Source organism: Saccostrea echinata, unplaced genomic scaffold, assembly GCF_033153115.1.
Source record: "Saccostrea echinata isolate AGI-Se365-2 ecotype Australia unplaced genomic scaffold, CSIRO_AGI_Sech_v1 ptg000020l, whole genome shotgun sequence".
Taxonomy (NCBI): Eukaryota; Metazoa; Mollusca; class Bivalvia; order Ostreida; family Ostreidae; genus Saccostrea; species Saccostrea echinata.
In genome coordinates this window covers 3,341,413-3,368,586 of record NW_026889769.1, presented here as the reverse complement: position 1 = coordinate 3,368,586, position 27,174 = coordinate 3,341,413, and the positions used below count along the sequence as shown (strand labels likewise).

General features: G+C 34.0%; 2 protein-coding genes across 2 annotated transcripts; one reads left to right on the top strand and one right to left on the bottom strand.

The window, feature by feature from the left end:
• Window positions 1–615: 615 nt before the first annotated feature.
• Window positions 616–15,468, bottom strand: LOC133189939 (matrix metalloproteinase-19-like). Its single transcript, XM_061325380.1, has 10 exons — window positions 15,425–15,468; window positions 12,279–12,382; window positions 11,549–11,624; window positions 9,978–10,120; window positions 9,431–9,682; window positions 6,482–6,616; window positions 4,205–4,378; window positions 1,808–1,947; window positions 1,411–1,562; window positions 616–723 (listed from the first exon to the last, which is right to left on the bottom strand). Exons 1-10 carry the CDS (start codon window positions 15,442–15,444, stop codon window positions 621–623), a joined length of 1,299 nt encoding a protein of 432 aa, XP_061181364.1. The 5' UTR covers window positions 15,445–15,468; the 3' UTR covers window positions 616–620.
• Window positions 15,469–17,176: 1,708 nt separating this feature from the next.
• LOC133189938 (uncharacterized) lies at window positions 17,177–26,328 on the top strand. The gene is made up of 5 exons (XM_061325379.1): window positions 17,177–17,391; window positions 17,620–18,088; window positions 18,231–19,282; window positions 19,432–19,649; window positions 26,088–26,328. The coding sequence occupies exons 2-5, from the start codon at window positions 17,677–17,679 to the stop codon at window positions 26,161–26,163; spliced, it is 1,758 nt and encodes a 585-aa protein (XP_061181363.1). The 5' UTR covers window positions 17,177–17,391; window positions 17,620–17,676; the 3' UTR covers window positions 26,164–26,328.
• The last annotated feature ends 846 nt before the right edge of the window (window positions 26,329–27,174 follow it).

Sequence of the window (27,174 nt, the reverse complement as noted above, 5' to 3'; positions counted from 1 at the left end):
GAAAGTTTTTTTTCTATTGATTATTTTGTAAAACGTTGATACCTAAACCATTTGCTCCATCCTTGATCTGATGGTTTGACTGAATAAACATGAATCACCTCTGCACAAATACTCTTGTAACTTTTTTCCTTGTGAAGTTTAAGATTTGTTTCCTATGTCATTGCTATATGTATATGTTAGAGTTTGAACTTCCTATTATGATCCCATCTATGTCACATAGAATCTACACACTACAAAAAGGAGCAGAAGCTTTCACTAAGTTTGTCATTTTTACCGATTCTGAAAAGAAGAGGGGGGGGGGGGTTGGAATGATGTTCTCTATTTATCTAACCGGTATTTTCTAATTATCAACCCCTTTGAGGAGGACACAAACATTCACCAAAATGAAATTAAATCTCTATCCAAATGTACTTTCTGTCAAGCTTGGTTAAAATCACTCCAGTGGTTCTTAAAAGGAGTCAAATTAATGAAAGTTAACAAACAGCTGAGGACTGACAAACTTTATTCACGAAAGCTCACTTTAATTTCAGCTCAGATGCAAAATAACTTCTGTATCAAATTCCATATTTATTAATATATCCTGATAAATATGACAAACATTATGATCTTATATTCTTTGATTAACTAACTCTACTTTGACAAAATCTTCTTAGCCATGGTGGCGGCATCGGTTTGGGGTACCCGTATAAGACCATTTTTCTGCTGGGATGAACTTTATAGTACCTAAAACGCAAAAAGAATGAAGTTGTTAAGTTTCAATGATGTAAAACACTAGTGGAAGTGTTTTAATGTACATCATTTTGTATAAAAGGGACTCTTAATACCATGTGGTCCGATATTTTCAATTTTTTGAAGATTTCGTGTATATAGTTCAGGTTGGTTTAAAAATGTTCTCAAGCCAAATGCCACATATAGATGAGTATATATCTAGAAATCACCTGCCTTACAAGTATACTGGCTAATAAAAATTTTATGAATACGCTTTATTAAAGAAAATACTTCGAATCCACACTCGTGCATTTTCCCGACAAATACATATAGATGAAACTTCCTGGAAACCAAACTTTTATGTTGTACCATAGCTGTTATTTCTTTATTTTTGATAAGGGTGTTAATCTAATGTCCAAGCAATCCTTCGAAGTCGCCAAACTGCATTTTGATTTATTTATTTTCCCCTTTACCCTTTGAGATCTTGAGTTTTGATTCCTTTATCAATTTTTAGAATCACCTTAACTTTGGTAAAGAAGGATTTTTCCTTTCCATCGACTGCAGTATTCACATATACATGTATGTATGTTCATAAATGATGAGCTTTGAAAAATGTGTATTTCGCAGAATGCATAGACATGGCAAGCACACAAAACACCGTTTTTTCTAAAATTCCTGGTATTAGTTATCTTTTACACTTACTTCTCATCTTTGAAGAAGTAGACATAACGATCTCTCCATTGGAGGGCCGCATCTATGTTGTCTGGAAGCCCCCGCCAGTGTCTGTATGTAGGCTTAGGTTTTGTTGTTCTGGTATCATCTGTTCTAGGGTTCCATTCCCAGTACGTGTGACTCTTATAAAGCATATAATCAGATATGTAAATCAGGGAGAGATTAAGAAAATATACCGAATTCAACTTATTCGAGCATCACAGCATATGATTGCTTCATAATCATTTAAGTTAAAGTCGATGCTTTATGATTCTTAATTATATTACTGCAGAACGAATGGGCCTTATTTATTCATTTAGAATTCCATATTATATATTCATGCAGGAATTGAACAAGATTTTATTGATTTAGGTTTAAAACATGTTACCCCAAATAGAAAGAGTCTGGTAGAATGCCACAGTGTAACTGAGACACTTGCACGGGGAGTTTCAAATACACTGTGCATTTTTACAGTCTTTGGAAATCCTGCAGCAATGCGGTGTTCGTGAAATTTCCAAACCTCCTTCCCTAGAAATTAAGCCGTAACAAAGTCAACTAAATCAGTGGTCTGTAGAAGATTCACTTCTAAACAATGTCAGAGAACTACATGTATATGAGGTGCTTAAAGTATTCCATCCCTAATAGGACCTGCTTTTCTCTCCTTAAATAAACATCAAGTATATAATACTGCAATATAATTTCAAAGCATTTTATAGAAAAAGAGAAACCAATTGAAGAGAAAATTTTTAAAAATGTAATTACCAAAGCAGTAAATATCAACTAAGATTGCATTGGGGTTTGGGGGACAACCAATTTTTTTTAAAAATAAAAATCAAAATACAAGAATATCAATAAATGTTTCGGTAGAAAGACGTATTTCATAATTAAGAATAGTATAATTATGATTGAAAACATATTTTGTTCCATATGAATTTTTTAAACATCAATTTTATTGAAAAAAAGAGGGGGATAACTCTTCAAGAACAGGTCACTCTTACTTGGTGATAGTAATAATAGGATTTATGTCTAACGCGCTTCATGAAATATGCCGGCGTGAAGCGTCGCAGTTCATGTCATCATGAATCTTCAAAAATTAAATTCATTTCTTAAATATACTGAGTATTCAACATTAATATATTCGTTATGTATTCAATTTCATTGAATATGAGGTTATTTGGGATTGAATACCTTAAATAAAAAAAACTCTGAAAATTACCCTTTTAGAAATAACATTAAACAAGTTCAACTGTATATAAAACTAAATTGAAAAATTAAAGATTACTTGTACATATTGGATCACAGACAGTGCCAATCACTTGAATTGAATAACAAATTGAAAATAGGCTTTTTAACACCATTGACACCAGCTGCTGCTTTTTCAATTAAAATGAAACTCGTAAATTTATTTACCTTGTCATTGGTCATTTGCAAAATTATCTTGTTAAAAAACATTCTGATTGTACACACAAGTACTCTGAAGTTGATATTAAAAAGGTGTTTGAGTTTCTAATTGGCAATATCTATGTGGTTTTTGGAGACCAGGTCTACCAACAATCTGTTGGAATTTCCATGCATATGGGTACCAATAGCGCCCCGTTATAAGCAGACCTATTTCTGTATTCATATCAAGCAGAATTTATTCAAAATACATGAGAACTAGAAAACACTTGCTTTGGCTTCAACTCGACATTTAGATATATCGATGATGCACTATCAATTAACAATAGTTATTTCCATTCATATGTCGACAAGATATATCCCAGTGAGCTTGGAATAAAAGATACCACAGAGTCTGACATACATGTATCTGTTTCATATTTTGATATTTTACTAGAAAAAGAGGTTAATGGTAACAAAAGCTTTATGATAAACTTGATGACTTTAACTTTTCAATCGTCAACTTCCCTTACTTATGTAGCAATATACCATTATCACCTGCATAGGGGGTTTATATCTCTCAGTTGATATGATACGCAAGAGCATGCTCTACGTATGAACAATTTCTAAAACGAGGTAAGTAATTGACAAGAAGATGATGAAACAATAATATCAACAGTCTCGTTTGAAGTCCATCATTTCGCAAGTTCTACGATCGATACAATGACCTTGTAAGCAAATACAATCTATCATTAAGTCAAATGCTGAATGGCGTTTTTCATACTAATTGATAGGCAATTATTTACACACTGAATTGTCTACGGATTTTTCCGTTGTTTCCCGAGCATGACAAAGAGCACACGGCGGGTGTGACCGGTCGGCAGGGAATGCTCACTCCTCCATGGCACCTATAATCCCATCTCTGATGTTTTAGAGGTCCGTGCTTGCTCTGCACCTGATTTGTATTCTTTAATTTGACTTTTGAGCTTGAATACTGTTCGTTTTCTCCATATAATTTAATTTTGGTTGTAACGCCTCATTTGATTGGATAGAAAATTAGTTCATATCGTATAACCCGTGCTGCCTTCGTCACAAACACTTACGTAAAAAACGTATCAATCCGCTTGACATTACATTTGAAATATGCACAATTTGAAGGCATTTTTGAAAGAGAAATTGTCTTATTCTCTACACCTCATGAAAGAAAACTAAATTATAAGGAATGAATTAAATAGCTATACTGGTATAACCTGGTATCGAACGGTTAACGCTTTTTTATAAAACGCTTTGTGGTTTATAAAGCGTAAATTGTCCCAACCCAGGTTATACAGTATAACTTGGGTAGCTATTAAATTCATTCCTTAAATATTTCATTCAGTGTCTCATAATGGAATGTAAGAAAAGGTACCTTTAAAGAAGTATTGCATCCCGGTTTCTTTGTAAAAACTAGCGGCATCAGCGTCACCGGGAACGCCATTATAGATGCTGGAGGTCCACGTAGTGGCTTTGATTTTCTTACCCGAAGAACTGACTTGGAAAGTTAAGTTTCCGGTAAAAATTTGAAGATCGTTACGTCCTTTTCCTACAAATATATTCCTTAATATAATTCTCCTTTGAAGGTGACAATATTCAAATACTGTTAACGTCTAATGTGTCCTGACAAGTTTATAAAACTTTATCAGAGATTGGCAGGAAATTCCCTACGTATTAGTCCCAATAGGACCTTACAAAAATTTGAATCCATTACACTACATGGGGATAATCAAAATGACCTTACTGCTCTGATTTTTTTTAAAAATCCTATATACATTTACTCTGTACATGAATTGTCCTATTTAAGCCTTACTTTGACAACAGGATTCGTAATTTGGTAAAAAAAAAAAAAAAGAATTCAAACAATTCGGGAATGTTTGCATATCAGTATGACTTTGTTTAACCCACCTACTCTAAATTTTATTATAATTCAAAAAACATAATTTTATTCCCATTTAAAAATCTGAAACTCTATTTGAACCACTGTCTATCCCAGAGGCCTTGATTTGAACAAATAAGAATATGTACTATATTTGGATGCTTGCATATTAACAAGAGGAATTGTTTCTCTGCTGCTTTTGAAAAGAGGACTTTTAACTTTTTCCTTCAATTAATTGATCTCTTATTGTGGCCTGGGCCATGAGTTGAATAAATTTGAATCTGCATTAAGTTGAAATTCTTGAAAATATGTCGTTTTTATTGTGGCCCTACTGTTCCTCAGGAGATTTTGTGTCAAAATTTGATCCGCTACTGTGGCCTTACCCTAACCCGAGGCATGATTCAAAACTTAAAGCTCAACACAATTTGTAAAAAAGCAGAGATTTGTGTTTGTCCGCCATATTACTCTGCATTATCTGCTAACTGTACGGTCCCTTTATAAGCCGTTCACTTGGTCACAGTTCAGTGTAATCTGTTGTCACCGGTGTGGACTACATAGCTTTTGTAAAACTCTAGGTAGCGACAAAAGTAACTGTGCTTCTTCCACGACAGAAGAGAAAGTTACCAAGGAAATATAACCTCAGTTGCACAGGCCAGTGCAGTACAAACGAACACAAATACATGTAAAATGCAATAAAATGTAAACAAAGGTAAACTAAGGGCCGGTACACACGGTAATGCAAGCTTGCCTTATAAGTCATGGAACTTACGTTTACCTTACTGTGTGTACACGTTTAATACACGTTTTTTCGAACCTTATAAGTCTGACTTACGAATAGAGCACTGCTCTATTTCTTAATACAAGACTTAGCTGACATTTTCTTCTCAACCAATGAAAACCATTCACCTAAATGTCAATCTATTTTAATCAAACCATAAACGTGGGTAGATTAAAGTGAATACAAAGTACTCTCGAACAAGACAGTGAAAGTGTCCACAACAGCTTCTTTTAAACCCCCTCCTCTTTTTAGGAAGTGTAAATGCACTTGTCGGTAAAATTATTACAAAACCCTAATAATCTATTCTATTTTAATGAATGAATGCTCTGTTTATGGCTGAAAAACACGTGGAATTTATAAAAATGTTGTTTATAATCTTGTAAGTCTTGCCTTAGCGTGTGGACATGAGGTCCGTACGGTATGCAAAACGTAAGGTTTTAGACTTACTATGTAAGCCTTACCGTGTGTACCGGCCCTAAGATAGCCAAGAACACGTCTCGTACATTCCACGCAAGTACCCGTGACAAGAAAGCAGTCAGGTGTAACGAGTGCGAAGGTTATACCCCAGTGCTGATACCGCAGATAGCAAAACTAATATGGCGCATGCTTATTTACGAGTCGTTTTCAGCTTTAAATCTGTAAACCTGAGAATGCCCCCATAAAAATATGACTCATGAAGGCCCAATTGTTTTTGAAAGGATTATTTCTACTGATTTTTCCTATATATTCCCAAGTATAAATGTGATTCTCTGTTATGACCCCCCCCCCCCCCGCCCCCAGGAATGTTTAACATACATACTTTTTGTGCTTTCTGTCTCAGTGGTTTTTAAAGTTACATGTATCAGACAACAAACCTGGGCAACAGACAGACGACTCACAAATAATTTACTTATAACGCTAACATTAACCTCCTTCAGTTTAGAATAACTGGTAATTTACAGTACTTCTGCAGTTATAAATAAGTGATAATATCACTTGCATCACGATATTCTTACGATTCGGGACAGTGGTAAGATCACGAATCCCCTTGCAAGAATCTATTGCATTGTCTACTTCCTCTTTAGAAGGTGGTGAGGTAGATACAAATGTTTCTTTAAGCTTTCGTTCTTCTGGTGCTGGTCTTCTACGATCTAAGATTAAAACAAAGCTGTTATATTTTTTATAAAGATTCCAGATCCTGTACAGTTTATTGTATTCATCGAAGAAATAAGCTTATGACGAACTCGATATGAACAAAGGTGTACGAGGGTTCGGAAAGTTCGTGGACTTCTGTCATATCTTTTTTATTTAACGTCATATTATACCCAAATTTGGTAGAAACATTTTAACAATAAATTAAAATGATTTGTATTGAAAAAATTAAAATTTCTTGATTTATTTCAAACTTATTAGAAGTTAAAAACTGCAAAAATTGGTTCGCGGAGCAAGTCAAAATTCAGCAATTGACAAACATTACCCTAATTAATTTCTGTAGTCATATCCTCTGTAAAATGGCTGAAAACCAAAATAAATCTGGACCATCAAATTAAGAATTGTTACATCGTTTAATATTCCAAATTATGACTGAATAGTTTGCTTCATGGAAAAGAAATCAATTTCTGAAAATAGGTAGTTCTCATTGAAAAAGGCGAAAAAGGTGACGTCGTAGAACGTCACGGAGCAGCAGTTTATGATATAATTTTCTGTTGCACTCTGGAAAAAGTCAGAATAAAATCTGAAAAGGTTGTAAGAAACATGGAATATCTCAAAAGCGGATCATGCATATGTTGTGTAAATGGCCCAGGAGGTATTTGAATGATAGAGACTCTATCAGACGAGGACGATCTGTGAGAAAACGGATTATCTGTAAAGAATCGACCCAAAAACGTTCAGTTAGTAATGTCTTGGAAAGAGAAAGGCGTTTCACGGTTGCTGGTCTTGTGAAAGCATAGTTAAGCGGTGAAAAAAGAAAACATTGACCATCAAAATTATGCTACTGGAACAATTGTTAACAAAATGAATTTCAATTGATAGAGACACGTTTTAAATGAGCAGATATTGGACCAGACTGTGTGAAATGTATAGGGGGAATATTCTGAGAATCTCATGACGCTATATTTTTGACGTTATAATATTATTTGGTTTGCTCCGGGGTAGCCAAACATGTTGATTTTAAAATAAAGTAAATTGATTTCTATTAAATCGAATGGAATGAAACTTCACACATCAACAAAATAAATATTTTTACATATGATAATGTTCTTGTATTAAATTTCTTGAAAGTAGTATAACGAGGATTGACTTTGTCCACGAACTTTTCGAACAACCCTCGTAAGTTATAGTTTCAAATTTTATAAAGTTAACTTTTTAACGTTTAATATTTTCATTTTGTATGACAGAATTTAAAAAATGGCACTGATCCTGCTGTCAAACTTCTATTCCAGATACTTACCACTCTTCTGTTAAGATATTTTAATATGTAGTTATTATTTTGACATGACACAATAGCAATTCCTTCTATGGTGGCATTTTTCTGCCCCCTACATGCAAGATAAATTATGTCATCATATAAGAAAAGTTTGCCAACATGCAAGATAATCATGTCTACATACAAGAAAATTATGTAGTCATGCAAGTTACAAATCTTCTTAGAGAATCTTATTTTAATGTGGGTAAATTTTCTTTCTAACGCCAGTATACATGTACATGCAAGATGCAACATAATTATGTTGACACGCGATTTATTTATATCAAGATGCGAGTTATGTTAGCATGCAACTTATTTATGTCAACGTGCGACTTACTTAAGTCAACATGCAAGTTAATTATGTTTATATGCAAAATATTTATATCAGCATGTTAGATAATTATGTTGATATGCGACTTATTTTTGTCACCATGCAAGATAATCATGTTGACATGCGACTTATTTATGTCAACATACAAATTTAGAGTTGATATGAAAATCAATCTTGGCATAAATAGATTGCCTGTTAAAATGATTATATATCGCATGTGTACATAAAAAGGTCGCATATCAACATAATTATCTTGCATGTTGACATAATCATCTCCTATGACATATCTAGGTCGCATGTTGACATAAATAAGTCGCATTTTGATATAATTAAGTCGTATATTGACCTAAATAAACCGCATGTCAACATAATTATCTTGCCCATTGATATAAATATTTTGCTCGTTAACAAAATTATCTTGCATGTTGACAAAAATATCTTCGTTTGTATGTTAACATATAATTATCTCGTATATTGGCATAAATAAGTCGCATGTCAACATAATAACCATGCACGTTGACAGAAATATCTTGCAAGTTAACATGATTATCTCGCATGTTGACATAATTATGTTGTATGTTAACATAATTATCTCGCATGTTGACATAAATATCTTCCATGTCATTATAATTATCTCTCATGTCAACATAAAGAACTTGAATGTCAACATAAATAAGTTGCATGCTAACATAATTTTGTTGCATCTATGATGTCAGATTCTGGCGTTAGGAAGTAAATTTACACACATTAAAATAAGATTCTTTTTAAAGATTTGTAACTTGCATGGCAACATAATCATCTTGTATGTGGACATAATTATCTTGCATGTTGACATAATTTATCTTGCATGTAGGGGACAGAAAATATGTCACCATAGCCCTCGATCTCGATGTAAAGTTTGACATTTGAGCCTTTTTTTGCCATCTGCATTGTTATGGCAAGTGTCTCTTTGCATCTAAATTTGATTATTTGGGGGGAGGGGGGGGGCAATATTGATAAATTGTTATAGGCAATGTGTACTGTTGTAGATATTCAAACACCAACCAAAAACATAGATATTCACCTAAAAATCCAGTGGATCATCTGCAGCAATTTAGAAGGAGTATATTTAGTAAAAACAATAACGTTGCACATAGATATTGTGTTCAGCAGAGGAACTACATTTACCGTAAAGTTCCCGTAACTGAGCAATATCATCAGATGTTAGTTTCATTTTCAAAGATGTAAAATATGGCGCCATAACCGCTTTCTGAGGAGAAATATGTTCGAGCCCAAGTGCATGTCCAATTTCATGAAGTGCCACTGTGGGTAAATGAATCTGGTCAAATGAAAAGTTACCACTTTTTAACGTCCATCGTTCGTCGTCATCAAAATGAGTTCCACCATTAGCAGGTTTGAAGGCGTGTCCTAAAAGCTTTCCTAAATTAATGTAGATCAAACAGATATACATGTACAATGTAGTTTGTGATATAAGGAAAATGATAAATGTTATTTGAAGAATATTGCATGTAAACCTGAAATAATGCGTAAATAAAAAAAATGTCTTTAATGAAACTAGAATGTATTGTCCATGAAGTAGTAATTAATTTGATAAAGTACGTATCCAGATGAACTTCAAATCCTTACAGACTTATCTTTAAACCTTTTAGTTATCATATAACAAGGATTTGTAAGCAATGACACCTTTCTTTTATTTAGGAATATAGTGATTTACCTCGACCATCAAATGCATTGTAATCACCATCACCATGTTCCAGTCTAGCAAATAAAATTTTTATATCTGGTTTTCGGTGGGAATATTTGAATCTTAGATAGGAATGTCTTGCCCATATTCTGAATGCCTTTTGGAATGTTCTCCTACAAGAAAGATTATTAAGTTTTTAGTACGTAGAGAACAATTTTAATGCTTGATTTAAAAAAGGGCTATCAGAAAAAAAGTAAATGTATATTTTAATTTACTGATAAAGGACCTCATTGAAGAAAAAGTAGTCGAAGGTTTGTAGAAAAAATGATTTGGGGAGGGGGGCTGTTATAAGGGAGTCCTTGAATATAAATGTTCAACTTAATCTTTCAAAGTGTCACAATTTGTGTCCTTTTTCAATGCTGGAGATTTATTTCGATGTAATTGACCAATGCATACAGAAAGACACCCTTCTTCGCAAATTAAGGCTTTTTCATTGGCATTTTTAAAGGCAAAGATTATCTTATTAATGTTTTGGCTTGGAACAGAATTGCCCTAAGAAAAAAATAATAACTTAACCTATAATTAAATAACTCCCCCTGTTGTCTCATATTATCATTGGTGGAGTGAATAAAAAGAGGATAGTTCAGTTGACGAGTCTGCTTGCAAAATTACGAGAGAAACATTTTTTATACCCTGGTTCGAATCTCGATGGAACTTTTTCCCTATATTTTTACAATTTATCATAAATATTCTCTGTATTTAAAATCCTGCAGATTGTATTAATTAGTCACACTGTAAACTTGAATTGGCCTTAAACTACATTTTGATTAGAAAAAAGACAAAATAAACAAATAATATGGAAAATAACAAGGGGAGAAGCATTAACCATTTTAAACAAAAAAGAAGACAGACTCTATCGAATCTTACTATAGCTATTTCAAACGTATGATCTTGCAATTGCATTTCATGACAATTCTTATTCGATGCGCAATGATCTGAATATGATAATTTTTTGAACCGATGCAAGCTACTGACGAATAAGTTTATGTAACAAGAATTTCAACAACCCCGTTTATTTAAAGTCATCTTTTCGCAAATTCTACTTCGTTATAATGAACTTGTTTGAAAATACAACCTATTCTTGGGTGGTATTTCGTCTAACATGTTTCATACCATGTGTTAGGTCATTGCCTTTATACTAAATTTGACTACAGAGTACTCCTTCTACCTGATCAATACATAGGGCTCACGGTAGATGTGAACGGTTAATAGGAAATGCTAACTCCTCCTAAGCACATGTTCCTACCTCTGGTGTTTCCAAGGGTCCGAGGTTTTTTTTTGTTTTTTTTTTTTTTTTTTTTTGTTTTGTTTTGTTTTTTGTTTTGCCTTGTTCACGATTCTTTTTGTTTACTGGATTTATGAGTTTGATCACTTTATAGCTGTTCCGTTATTTTCACCTTTTACATTACAATCGCACTAACTGTGCTAAGTGGCATATAGATGTATGTTTTAAAAGTATTCAATGAGAAAGTAAGAATTATACTCTTTAATTAAATAAATACAGAGATTTCTATGGATATAAGGCAATCAAAGTAACTTACCACTGAAAAAGAGGTCTGATTTGTGTCGAGTATCTAACAACACCCCAGGTCAGGTTGTCCTTGTGCCATTTCAGAACTTAATTGAATAAAATTATGTAAATGAAAATGTCAAATTTCGAAGTTACGTGGAAAACTGAATCAATATCATATACTTAGTTGTAAAACTTTAAACATGCAATAAGGAATGAATGACACTCTGCTGAGCGAGATAAATCTAACATTGTATGTCTTAATTGAAGCAAATGTATTTTTGTACTGCCATCATTTATGTACGGTAACCATACTACATATCTTTATTGTTCAGTATGTTAACTATTCACATGTTGATTTCTTCGTTTTAAATTTCACCATACTAACATACATTGTTTCTCGATCAAGCTGAGAGCTTTAATGAAATGAAAATTTCTATCGTTTCCTTCAATAAAATTGTTATCTTCTACAATATTTTTCCATATGCTACAATTCTCTTACATTTTAATTCATCTACAGAAATATCTATTTCAGTGACCAGAAAACTGTTCTTTCCTAATTAAATTTCTTTTTATTGAATCTTCTGCACCATTTGCAATATATTTGTTTTGACATATTATATATAAATTAAAACTCTTCCCCCATGTCAAAGACATTCAATTTCTTTCATAATTTCTTCAGTTACTTTCTACAACAAATAATTGATTTTGTTTGTTTGTTTGTTTTGTTCCAGACCATTTAAATCTCATTATTTCATAACCTTTAGAGCTCCGCCGATGTCTCTGATTTTTATGGTATACTTCCGTATTTCCACACTGACGAAAAGAAATGTTGTTCGTGAAAGAGGCACCACGGCTACCTGAACTAAAATGGAAAAGGTATTAAAACCATTAATTTTCTTTTCAAGAAGAGACATCTTTTAGATACATCTGTATATTTAAGACAAGCTCCATTGACCCACAGGAGTTTGCAAACCTATCAATTTTATCGAAATTTTCAATAAATATTTTTAAAAAAATACATAATACCTAGTTACTATTATAGTATTACGTATATTTTATATTTACTGAAAATTTCGGTAGCTATGCCAACTCCTTTGATTGACCGAAGAAAAAAAAAAAACGATAATAAGACGTTTTTTTATTAGACTTCACTGCTGAAGGATAAATCAATCGGGTATAAGTAGCCACATTTTTCTCAAGCACGATCAGATTGCTTTTTGAAAATTGTCTTTGTCCTTTTAGATAACTTGAGAAATGCTTATGGTAGAGGAGAATCATATCTTTGGTTGAGTGAAGAAGTGGTTTAATTGTTACTTTACTTTCTTACTCTGATCTAGGTGATTCTAGTTTCATACTATACTGAATACATTATTTTTAAAATTACGAAAGAAGAATATAATTTAGAAAAATATTATTTTCTATTTTGAAGGTTTAAAAATAAATTTAATAATTTCCAAGAGGCAAACATGTACCTTCAAATCCTGGAAGGAAATCATAATATTTTACAAACATACAAACAACTATAACCTGTTAAGTTGTACTGGCTGCGTGTATGTCTGTATGTTTATGCAGTTTTGAAGTACCTTGTATTGTTTTGAATTGCATTTTATATATATATATATATATATATATATATATATATATATATATATATATATATATATATATATATATATATATAAATGGTTATTAATTGATACACATGTGAGTGCTTATAGGTTGCTCAGATTCTGCTGATTCTATAAACACAAATTTCTTTTCTTTATTTAGGTCACTGGAGCAGTAGAAACAATGTCACACCATTGCATATTTGCATAATTCTTTCAAGTTATATACATACAACCTTGTATTACAAATTTTTATGGCTCATAAAGCTAATATGCAATTTTTAATCATGAGGTACCCGCAGCGAGAGCAATTATAGCTAACTAAATGAAAAAGATTGGATCTCTTTAACAGTCTTAATCTCCCTGCTTGGATCTCGATACTTGAGCAAAGCAGTAGCAGTCAAAGAATTGAGACAAATGTACAGGAAATGACGAAGCTTAGAATTCCTTTGATATCAATATGTCCTGATTCCAGTTATTATATCGACCCCTCTCTGGGGTCAAAACAGTTACCATTATCTTTAGGATAAGAATGAGCATAACATATTTTCGAGGTTTATTTTAGAAAAGTTCTTTTTTAACTTTATCTCGGAAAATACCACAGAAGTCAAGAAGTAGACCACCTTAGTATTGTCCTTCCCCACAGATTTTACTTTTTTTCACATAAACCTACATGACTTTTGAAGTATTAGAAGCTAGTAACACATAATGAAACTGCATCCATTGATTAAAACTACAATAACTGGCATTTTGAAGAGGTGATTTTGACTTACTTGTATATTCTCTGATAATATTTGTAAAAGAAAAATTTTTGGAATGAAGACAGAATTTATTCTGGTGTCAACAGTGCATTTGTTTTTAATATTTTTATCAGATGAAAGATAAAGAATATCAAATAAAAGAATTAAAGTTTACCGAAATTAATAGCATCAGAACGTATGACTTTTCAGCACTTTTTACAACCATTATCCACGAAAATTTAAAGACCAGGCTTTTTGACATCATAGACAACTGCTTTTTAGTAAGAAAAAGCAGAATTTAGGAAGCAATTTCAGTTGGAAGGGGGGGGGGGCACACCGATACATTTTAAGTTGAGGAAGCACTACCAACTACCAAAACTTCCTTGACAAACAAAAAAAGGGGTTCATCAGAGGTTTTTATTGAGGGGGCACAAGCATATAGTATCTCTGTTTTCTACAGTACTCTATATATCGGCAAAATTATTGGGGGAGGGGAACGCCCCCCCCCCCCGTGCCCCCCCCCCCGGTTCCTACGGCCATGAATAAGATATCGTGAGAAAAATATAAATTAAATAAATGAATGAATTAAAATCCAGTTTGGCACCGTCCACAAGCCTTAAAATACATAGAATCAAAAGAATTCAAGCATCCTCAAGAATAAAGATTTTCATTGATAAATAGAAAATATGTCAAAAACGACCAATTCGCAGTTTATAAAAAAATTCGAGTATCAATAAAATTTTCAAACAGATTTCATCCAAAATGTATGCCTGGACCTAAAGGAAGTTTCGTCTGTTCGTCTATTGAAGGTTGAAGTCATGTGTGGCCATTCCCAAGAATAAATTGTTCACGACTTATTTGTTTTCCATTTGCATGTATAATACTAGTCATTAACTGCATGTCTAAATTAAACTTCACGAGTTATTTAAAATTAAACGTATGGAACATGTTTTTATGCCCCATTAATCGAAGATACGGGTGCATATAGCTTTTGTTTTGTCCGTCCGTCCGTCTGTCTGTCTATCTGTCTGTTTGTCCGCAAAACCTTTAACCTTCCCCGTAACTTTTGACTTTTGTTGGAGCAAGGGCTTTCATATTTCACAGGTGTATTCCTTGTGACAAGATCTTTCTTTGGGTAGCACGAAATTTGCCATCTTTACTTTGGAGTTTTGACTTGAGAAACTTTACCTTGGCAATAAGCTATGATATGGGGACATCAGTGTTTCACAAACACATCTTGTTTTTTATTTATTCATTAATTACTCAATAGCACAAAATGATAATTCAAACTGCAAGAATAAAATTTGCACCCTTTTACACTTATTAAAAAAAATACGCAGTTGCTTCTGTACATTTATTCATTTAATTCACCCCAATATGAAAGATATATGTAAAATATTGCGTAGGATAGAAATTGACATAATGGTTACCAATTTTTTCGACTTTACTTTCTATTGATATGTATCATAGTGTATCTAATTTTCGTGTCGTTATTGTTCAGTTTACTTTTTCCTAGTCAAGAGCAGATTAATTAAGGAATAATTTGTTTATACTCACTTTCTTGAGTTTCTCTCCATGGCAATGTTATTGGCATCAACAATCTGCAAGTGAAATGTGGGGAAAATTAATTAGAACTTTACAAATATTTCTCGTTATTATTTTTTAAAATTAAAATAGTAGGAGTCGTTCATCTTTATGAGCCGCGTCGTACTTTCCTAGAAGGAAGGAAAAATTATATAATCCTTTTACTAAGGGTTTCGAAATCTCGAGACAGTTCAGCTTTGAAATAATGATGTAACACTTAAATTTCATTGATACCTTTTTATCAGGATATGCAACTCCCCCACAAATAAAATAAAAACCACAGTAAATTAAAAGTACAGATCGAAAACTTGCTTCCATGATATGCAAAAGGTGTAAGCTTTTCTTCGGCACGGAGTATGTAATGTTTCGAATATGATCGCATAATGATTTGATGAGGAGACTGCCTTCTCTTCCTATATCCTCTAAGTAATCTCCGGTATACGGTATAACAGTGCTGTTCTCCATTTAAAAAACCGCAAATATTATTTGTAGTATCGATAACAACTGTAGAAGAAAAAGATTTTCGAATATTTTATGTATGTATAGCAAGAAATCTTAATTTGAATCAGTTTATCTTTGAATTATTTCTGTTGATAAATAATACATATCATTTACCTTTTTAAGTGAAATGGGTCATAGAAATTCGAGATTGTAATAATTCTGCAAATATTACATGAGAACTAACTCTTTAACCTGCACTTTTACAAGCAGTTTTCCATTCCATGGTATGTAGCGTCGGTGCTCTCAAGTCCGCTGAACGTGGCATAGCGTTCAGTCCATAAATATTGCTCGAGTTGCAATATTTATTTCAGTTCTGAATAGAAAACCCTTTTCAAGCTTAATATATACAGTTAAAGTATATCAATGAGGGAGTCAGCAAGATTCCAGTTCCCTAAGAGCAAGTCTATTTCACTCATATATAGTGAAAAATCAGTAGAATTTAATAAATTATACTAACTCAAGATTGTTGTCGAGTTAATACGTCCAACAGCAGAATATCACGACAGAGAATACGGCGTATTGATTGTATGGCTGATCAAACAAATTTTTGATCACGAAAACATTCCAATACAATTAAATATGACAGACTATTAATTATGAGATTAACATGATTAAGAGTGGCTGATTTGGGAAGCCCCCCCCCCCCCCCCCGCCTGAAAATTTGATTAGAATATTGCTCTTTTGGATTTTTATAAGGACATTGTACCTCAAGTTGACCGTTATTGCATTACTGACAAACCACCAAATTTAAAAACTGTATTTTTCTTTTGAGCTTTCAGAATTAAATTTATCCTGTTTTGAATTCTGTTTTAGTGTGTCAGAAACATGGTGACAGAAGAAAAGGGGAGGGGATGCAGTAGCGGATTCAGGAATCTTGAAAACGGGGGGGGGGGGGGGGGAGGGGCACAACCACACCAAAAAAATTGATTTATTAAATCTTGTGTATATTTTGGACACAAAAGGGGGCGGGACCCTGCCCCCCTGTAAATCCGCCAGTGGGATGTTCTTTTTGTCTACTAGTCAAGGTCTTGGGACAGAATATTCCCATGCTCCTGACTTTCCTTCGACACATGGTCTGCTCTTCGAAATGGTTGCGGGAGATAACTCTAACTTGGCATGTGACATTCATTCGGGGAATTTCCATTGACTTTCGATTTGAAATGTTGTCCTATCAGGGATGTTTTTGTCAGTTTCATCACTAATAAGGACCATTACATGATTAAAAAGATTTTTAAAAAGATAGAAAAAAAATATGTGAAAACCAGTCTAATCTGGTTCAATATTAACCGTGTCTGGAAGATAAAAATTTTCGAATTAGATTTATATTAAGAACAAAAATTCCAACAGGAAATTTTCACAATCGGAAACAAGGTGAGAAAGCATTATAGTAATAATGCATGAGCAAGAATGAGATGTTCATGTCTAAGGATATGTAAAAGGTTAGTATACTTCAGTATTTATTGATCATTTCTTACAAACATTCCATAGTGGGGCATATACTTCATAATCTAGAGGGGGAAAACGTCTAAAATTTTTATATGCTTAATTTAGAATTGTTACTTATGCCAATTATCTGGCCATCTTCGACCTATTTTAATTTCCGTAGGTTTGGTAACATTTCGCTGTTTCAATCGTATTATCAATTTTCCTTTCTTTTGTTGTTATAGTGTCCATTCGCTTAATTTACCAAGCATACACTAACATCAGGAAAGAGGACACAAACAATGGGAAATACTTCATCAGAATCTCAACTGACCTGCCACACAGGTTCCAATAAAACACTAACAGTAGATTACCTTCAAAATGAAAATGCGAAGAACCCAGTCGATGTAGTTCTATGTTTTGTTGATACAAAGTGGAGTTCTGACGATCAGTTAAACCAGGCCGTGTCATCTTTAGCGGGAAATATCTACGTCACTGAACGAGAGAGGTTAAAAGCACAGTATCCTGTGTGTTCTCCAGGAAATGTTTTCTGCTGCAAAGGTGGCAAACTAAATTGTAAGGCAATCTTACAGGTGGTTGTACCGGATGGGGACCTAAGTCAGCATCTTTTGTTGGTTCCAAGTATTCTACAGAATGCCATACAGAAAGCTTCTGAGCTTGGTGCTCGTAGTATTGCCATTCCTCTGGGAATTGGTAAGTTTTCAAGATAGAGATACCGGACATTTTGAATATCTCAAAATTCTTTTTTTTCTATAAAACAACATTTTTTCGTAAACATTTTTGTGTGTTGCAACGTTTGGGAAATAATTTCAACGTAAATTGGTCTGTTTTTTAGAGCCCCCATTTCAAGTGAACATCCTTCTGCCTTCTCTTTATATGACCTATCTGAATCACGACAGGGCATCTTCCCTAACTCAGTTCCATATTATAACCACAAACTCGGCATTACAATCACAAATTCTGCAGTCTATTGAAGAGATGAATGAAAACATAAGTACGGGTAATTCAGATGATGATGAACCTCAGACAGTGGCTGAAAATTCTGCAGCCGATCATGATAAACATTCCCAATCTCTGTATAATAATGAAGTACTCACTCAAGGACAACAGGTTCATCCGCTCCCTCGAAAACAGGCAAGTGATATGTTTCACGATACAGTACACGAAAACTTTTCGGACCAAACACTCACAAATAATACAGCTGAAACACCTGGTGAAGTGTCAGACCAACACTTCCAAGAGAAAAGTGAAGACCCAGAGCACAGTGGCACTTCAGTGCAGTCTTCCTACATGTTTCCGGTGGAGCAACTTCACAAACATGTTGAAAAGATTTCAAATAATGATTTTCTAAAATCAGTGAATTTTAGGACGTCTGATGATTTGAACACCCGTGTGACATTCAGTGATGAAGTAGAAGAGTGCATAGATCCAAAGCAGCCTCCGCTGGTCCGATCCCTCTCCAGCGGTAGTGATGATCTAAGTAGTTTGGACTTCCAGAACTTTTGCGTGAAGCGGCCGGTAACCCGATTTCAGGGTAAGCGCCCAGTACAGAGGGGAGAGCCTGTGGTTGTCGTTAAGTACGATGAGGAAGAATCTGCAAAAAAAGCAGACCCTGTCTTCTTCTGTGTTGTATGTCAAAGTGAACATAAGGTCGATTGCCAGAAGAAGCTGGATAAATGTGGACATATATTTTGCAGTGAATGTATCGATGATTATTTTTCGAGAGAGAAACCTGTTTGTCCTATATGTAACACGGTTTATGGAGAAGTAAAAGGAAACATGCCACCGGGCATTATGTCATACTTTACTTCAAAGGGACATCTCCCAGGACACGAAGATGTGGAGGCCATTGTTATTGAATATGATATTCCAGATGGAGTACAAACGGTGAGTTTACTATAGCATTTATTCTTCTTCGATGTTCAAACATCCATGGATTCCAGTCCTTGATAAATCATGTATTAAATATAACTAATATTTCAAAAGAACAACAAAACAATCTTCATTTCATGTAACAGTGTACATGTCTATGTTAGGAAGAACATCCAAATCCGGGTAAGTCATTCAAAGGAGCATGCCGAACAGCCTATCTGCCAAACACAGAACAGGGACAGAAGTGTCTGCGATTACTACAGAGGGCGTTTGATCAGAAACTGACATTTACAGTGGGACGATCCAGAACTACCGGAAATGAGAACTGTGTGACGTGGAACGATATCCACCACAAAACAAACGTTCAAGGTGGACCACAAAGGTAAAATTTCAGGTCACTTTAAACTGGCTTTGTCCATCAGTGTGACGTGGAACGATATCCCACGACCAGGAACACGTTAAGTTCCTTGACAGTACCGTTGTCAGAAACCTTTAAAGTTAAGCACTAAAACTGGTTCGTTGTCATGAACATACAGGTAAGGTTATGATAAAATCCGTCCGGTGTCATGCAAAATATACAAGAATTTATACATGATGCCTAAATTTTAACGTTTTTGACAAATTCCAAGAATAAATTTGTATTTTGGGAAATAGATACAACATTCAGTATTCCATACAAAGATTTATGTATTTGATATCCACAATACATTTTGATGAGTTTTGGTTAGCGATCACATGCCCATGTGTGAAGCCATGATTATGAGCCGGAAATTTATATATTTCTTATAAATAATTCATCGAAATGGTATCTTTATTTTAAAATATGAAGAGAAACTTCAATTTCAATGTATTAGGCAACTGACAGCCTTTTGTAGCTTACAAGTTTTAAGAAATCGCAGTTTATAAGCAAAAAGTCCGTTGTCAGTACATGTTAAGTTTATCTGGTCCGGTGTCATTTTTCTTAACATGTAAGTAAATCAATAAAATGCAACAGAAATGATCAAAAATATGCTTAATTTAAAAGAATACAAAGCATACTACAAATACATGTATATTTGAATCTCGGGGTCGTCTTAAAGCAGCTCACACGAACGTGCTAACTATTCTGCGATGTTTTTATTTTCAATTCATCTAGCTAGAACCTGCGTCCTAGCTAGTATGCAAACATATACAATTCCTTGTATATCATCAGTATAACAAAATTAAAATGTTATGCTTAGGTCACATTTAAACCGATGGTCGGGCGACCAAATTATTTTCGTATCGTCGGCTGAAAAAAACATGATCGGCCGACACTAGTATCGGGCGACGCAGAGTAGTCATATTAATTCCTAGGAACACCAATACTTTTAAAAGTAAAAATACTTATAAGTTGGCCAACCGTCACCCGATCATCGTTCGCTAGGCCGCAGTTTGATTTTCATCTTCGGTCGACAGTTGTATGAAAACCCAATTCCTAAATGTCGACCGACTTTAAAAACTATATGCCGATGGTCGGCCGATGATCGAAGGTTGGTGGACGGACTATTCAATGAGTGCTTCAATTGAATCGGCCACAGACGAAAAAAATAACTTTACCCGACTGACATGCATAAAATTGGTCGGCCGACGAAAAAAAGAGATAAAAATCGGGCAAGACAACGGCCTATAATATGAAACTTATGTGGAAGCATCCTCAGGTAATGTAGATTCAAGTTTGTTCAAATCATTACCCCCGGGGGTAGGATGGGGCCACAGTGGGCTATCAAAAATTTACATAGGATAACATAGGAAAAATCTTTTAAAATCTTCTCGAGAACAGCAAAGCCATGATTGGTCATATTTATATGGAAGCATCCTCAGGTAGTGTAGATTCAAGTTTATTGAAATCATTAAGAAATCTTATTCTCAAGAACAACAAAAACTTGATTGGTCATAATAAAATAAAAGCATCCTCAGGTAATGTAGATTCAAATTTGTTCAAATCATGACCCAACAGTGGGGCCAAACAGGGGATCATAGTTAAACAAAGGATTATAAAGGATATATCAATAAAAAATTTCTTTTTTAGAAAACAAAGCCATTATTAGTCATATTAGTTCAAAAGCATCTTTAGGTGGTGTAGATTCAAGTTTGTTCAAATCATACCCCCCCCCCCCCTCCACTTTAATATTTAAACTTTTGAATACCTAATTCAAAATTCTGCTATTTCCGAACCAAAGTGCTTAGGTGAGAGATGTGGCCCATAGGCCTCTTGTTTTTGGTGGATTTGTGAATGTAATTGGTTTGTAAATCACATTGACATATGCTATTTCATGCAGCGTGATTGTGACGGTACATTTTGTCGTCCTGTTCATATTGTCGCCGGCGACAATGTGTACAAACACTCACTGAGCATATTGCCGTCCATCAGTACATATCGATTGACAATGCATGGCAATGTTTCCATATAGATATGACTAATCATTGCTTTGCTATTGTTGAGAAGAAAAAGTTTAAAGAATTTTTCTATATATTCCTGTGTAAAACTTTGATCGCCCTTTGTGGCCCCAACCTAGGCCCGCGGGTCATGATTAAAAGAAACTCGAATCTACACTACCTGAGGATGCTTCCATATAAACATCACTAATCACGGGCCTACTGCTGTTCTCAATATTTGATCCAAAAATTTCAGAACGCAGAAGGGGGGGGGGGGTGCGGTTCAGATTTTTTTTTTTTTGACAAACAAAAAAAAAAAACACTTTTGTGTGTGAAGGAGTGTTACTGTATAAGTTAAATATATTATTTTATCATGAAATTTTACCTGTGTAAAAAATTGAGAGTATATACAGGTTAAAAAAACAGAATTTACAAAGCAAAGAAAAATTAAAAAAAACAAACAAACGGAGGGGGCAGGGTGGGATAGGGATTGGGGAGGGGTTGGGATGCGCCGGTGCTAGATCCGCGTTTGGTTCTTGAGAAGATTTTTAAAGAGTATACCGTATATTCTAACGGAAAACTTTTATCACCAATTGTGGCCCCACGCTACCTATGGGGGTTATGATTTGAACAAAATTGATTTTGTTTTTGTTTGTTGTTTTAATATCCCTCTAGAGAATTTTTCACTCATAAGAGGACATCACCACTTGCCAGTGGAGGGCCAAAAATTTAGACCTATTCTCGGAACTCAGGGCCATTGAAAAGTGTGAGATCTTTTTCGTGCCAGAATCTAAGAAATTAAAAGTATACTTCATGTATGTACTTTCACATAAGTATCATCTCTTCTGATCCAGAAGTTCTTGAGAAGAAAATTTTGAAAGAATTATTCTTATATATTCTATTAAAACTTTGCTCACCTACTGTAACCCACCCTTTCACAGACATGATCTGAATAAAAATGAATCTACACTTAATAATAAAGCTTTCACATAAGTTTCAACTTTTCTTTAACACAATGGTTCTCAAGAAGATTATTTAAAGATGTCACTAAATTTTCACTAATTCTTAACTTTCTTGAAAGAGGGCGTGACAATTAATTTGAACAAACTTGACTCCCTTTATCCATGTTTGCTTTCTGATAAGTTTGGTTGAAAATGAAATTGGCCAGTAGTTCCTGAGAAGAAGCTGAAAATGTGAAAAGTTTACAGACAGACGGACGACACAAGAAATGTGATCAGAAAAGCTCACTGGAGCTATCAGCTCAGGTGAGCTAAAAATGTGTCAACCCCTACACCAATATATCGGCACTTGTATGAGAATTAAGCAAAAGATGAATTCCAGCTAACAATTCTACTGAACAAATAACTTTCAATCTCATATCCATGTATATATAACGAGAATAAATAATAGACTGATTTTTCAGATATCTCAAGAATTACGGTATTTTGACATATCAAAGTCATGTAAACCAATGCTGGACACAATTTTCTGAGCAACACCATTTCTCCCTACAGTATTGCGAGTAATGCTAAATAAATACAACCATTACGCAGGAGGAAGAAAAAGGTTTTTCTCGGTACAAATTGTCGCCGGCGACAATATGTATCGATGGACGACGATATGTGCAGTCAGGGTAGGTACATTCTGTCGCCGACGACAATATGTACAAAACGACAATATGTACCGTCAAACCTCTCTTTTTGATGGCATGCTTAACGATACCTAAAACAACACAAGATTGTCCTTTGTAGTGTATACAATACAGTAGCGACAACGGACCGATGACAACGGACTGAATTTTCGTATCTTGTCATGACAACGGACAAAAATTGAAATAAATCAAAATTTTCAGTTTTAATTTGTTCTCAATTTTTCTGTAAGGCTTACAACATGTCTTGATACTGTCTGCACCAATTGGTGTGTATATTATATTCTATTTACAAAAAATATTACATCTCGGAAGGAAAATGAATGAAATCCACATGTGTTTTCAACAGGGTTTAATATCGCCAAACTCCTCTTTTATTACTTGTTTTTAACGGCTAAAATTCATACAGCACCAAATAGGGTGTCAGCCCTGTTTCCCATTGCAATTTCAGACATTGTTATAGATAATTTAACTTGAAAAATGAAAAACTTCTCACAACCTGTCTTCTCAAGTCATGACACCGGACGGATTTTATCATAACCTTACCTGTATGTTCATGACAACGAACCAGTTTTAGTGCTTAACTTTAAAGGCTTCTGACAACGGTACTGTCAAGGAACTTAACGTGTTCCTGGCCGTGTATCCACCACAGAACAAACGTTCAAGGTGGACCACAAAGGTAAAATTTCAGGTCACTTTAAACTGGCTCTGTCCATCAGTTTTGTTCAAATCATGGCCACAAAAGGGAGTCAAAGATTTACACATTATTTGAAATATAGGAAACGCATTCGCCGGGTGCCCCCCACCCCCCGGTCTGACTTTTTTGGGGGAATGTTCACCTCGAATGTCGTTTGACGACAATTAATTTATACGTGGTACCAGAGACATAAATAATGTTATTTATATCTCGGGTAGTACTCTCTTTACAAATTTAAACTGAACATTCATTCAGAAATGCAAAATATATATGTTCAAAACACTAAAATATCAAGGCCTTCGGAACGGGAATGCGTTTGATGCAATCAAAAGAGATAGTCTTCTGTTTTTATGTGAAATACACGTAACAACTGTATTTCTTTGGTGTTAATTTTAAAGTGACTTTGAATATTGTCAAAATAAAAAAAATGCAATACAAAAACATGTTTATAAATATTCTGATGTTTATCAAAATTCAATATTAATGATGTTTAAACACTAACAAGAGGCCCAAGGGCCTTAACGGTCACCTGAGTATAAAACAACAATCCATAGAGTATAAAATAAACTGATAAGAGCAGCTTTGTTGCCTAAAAGCAAGAGAAATAGGATGGTCAGGATCATCGAAATAATTAGTAAAGTATTCAGTAACACATCATAAATTAAGAAATAATTAGTCTAGTATTCAGTAACAACTCATAAATTAAGTTCTTATCTGTCCCCCATTTAGATTTTTTCCTATAAGTTTTATTTTCCATTATGGGCCCACCCTACCCCTACCCCCCGGAGTGATGATTTGAACAATCTTGAATCTATACTACTGTAAATCACTTTTTATTTGCAAGAACTTTATTTTCGCGTAATTACACGAGACAGTGTGCTCGCCAAAATTTCATTCTCACATATATTAGTATTCCTAAAAGATTATATAGAGCAATAACCACAATTCATGAATATTCTGTCTCGCTAATAAAGAGTCAATATCTATCTATCTAAAATTTAGTGATCTACAGTTCCTGAAGATGCTTCTGTATTAAAATGACTAATCATGGCTTTGTTGTTCTTGAGAAGATTTTTAAATGATCTTTCCTATATATTCCTAACTAAAACTTAAATCACCTGTTGTGTCCCCTTCCTACCCCAGAGGGTCATGAATTGAACAATTTGAATTAACATTACCCAAGGATGCTTCCATATAAATAAGACAAATCATGATATGCTATTCTTGAGAAGAAGATGGTTCAAGATTTTTCCTATGCATTCATATGTAAATCTTTGATCGTCCATTGTGGCCCCACCCTATCCCCAGAGTCATGATTTGAACAAACTTCTAAAAATCTTTATTACCTGAGGATGCTTCCATGTATATATAACCAATCACGGCTTTGCTGTTCTTCAGAAAAGAATTTTTTCAAGATTTTTCCTACCTATTGTTGGCCCCACCCTACCCCCGGGGATCATGATTTTAACAAATTTGAATTTACATTACCTGAAGATATTTCCATATGAGTTTCATCTTTGGTTCTGGAGAAGATTTGAGTGTAATAAAAAAGTATCAATAAAAAAAAGTAAAATTGTTTGTCTATGACACTGTCAGAAAAGACGGCATTTAAGGGGCTTCTCGAAGCCCGTAGGCAAGATGACCATGCAGTCCTTTTTTTAGCAACATTCTAAGATTTTTGGCTGATCATTTTTCAAAGCCACATAGTGCTAATATTTCTCGCATTTGATCTTCCGGCATAACTGCCATTTTGCCTGTTAATCTGAAAGTGAAATGAAAAGGAGTTGCTGATTGGTTCATTTAGTTAATAGGTTACACTAGTGGGTCATTTTTTTCCAGAACCACATGACGAAGTTCATTTTGACTTTTACGTTAAACCCTAAAGCGAAACAATTAATAAAACATAAGGGCTATTATTTGACTGAACCTCATATGGGTTTCATTTATTTCTCTGGAACAGGTTAGTGCAAAACAGGAGCGTTCTGGACCACATAGGCCTCTTGTTCTTTCTATAATTATTTTTTTATTTAAGGTTAAATTGAAGATTTCATTAAAATGCTTTCTATATAACTTTACAGATTCGGATATCCAGACCCCAGCTATCTTGATCGTCTGGAGAAAGAGCTCCAAGACCGTGGGATTACAGAGGACTAAAATATTTACATAATCTATCTGAAACAAATGAAAAATTCATCATAAACTGCATTGATATTACTCAAGGAATAATTCTTTTTGATATAAAAATTGCGTTTGTGGTCAACTATAACAGTTTTGTTATCTATCAGTAAGACTCTTAGTTATAAACTATTGTTAATTGTTTTGAATAAAGTATATTGAACATGTTGTACACCAATGTAATGTTTGAGTTAACAATCAGGTAAACTCTTGGTATCTGTGTTAGTCAATTTATACAATGAACACTTTCGAACCAAAAAGCAAATTTCAATCCAGTCTGTTTTAAGTATCATATACTGGGAATCGGAAACAGAAATGGAACACTAGGTCATTTCAAGACCTGGGTAAAATGGTAAAGTATCCTTTAAAGGAATGCAAAAAATTTAATTACATTCTTTATCAAGAAAAAGTATTTACATGTGCATGTAGTATGTAACACATGTATGTTAAAAACCTTATGTGATGCAGGTAAAGTTTCTACAAAGTAGGATGAAAAATACCATGGCACAGGCATTGTATGAGTCCAAGGTTGTACAGAACAATGTTATGCAAAATAACCAAAAATTATACAGTTCATGAAATCAAAACATCTGTTCAAATCATTATCTCAAGAGGCACAGTGTGACAATATGGATGGTGGTTTGAAGATTTACAAAGGAATTAAATCTATAAATGGTTAAAGAATTTTAAAATATCAACACCCAAGAACTAGTCTACAATTTATGAAAATAACATGCGGTATCATCAAGAGATACAGATATAGATTTGTTTATGTTCTTGGAGCAAGGATACTGCAAGACGATAAAATTTAACATACGATAATAGAATAATTATGAAAAAAAAATCTTTTTATAAATCCTTGGAATAACTAGGTCTACCAATTTACCAAAATAATATGCCAGTTTTATATTTAAAAAAAATCAAGAGGTAAAGAGTCTTACACTAGAGGATTCTTGCAAATCACATGTCGTTCTACTACATACAATGTTG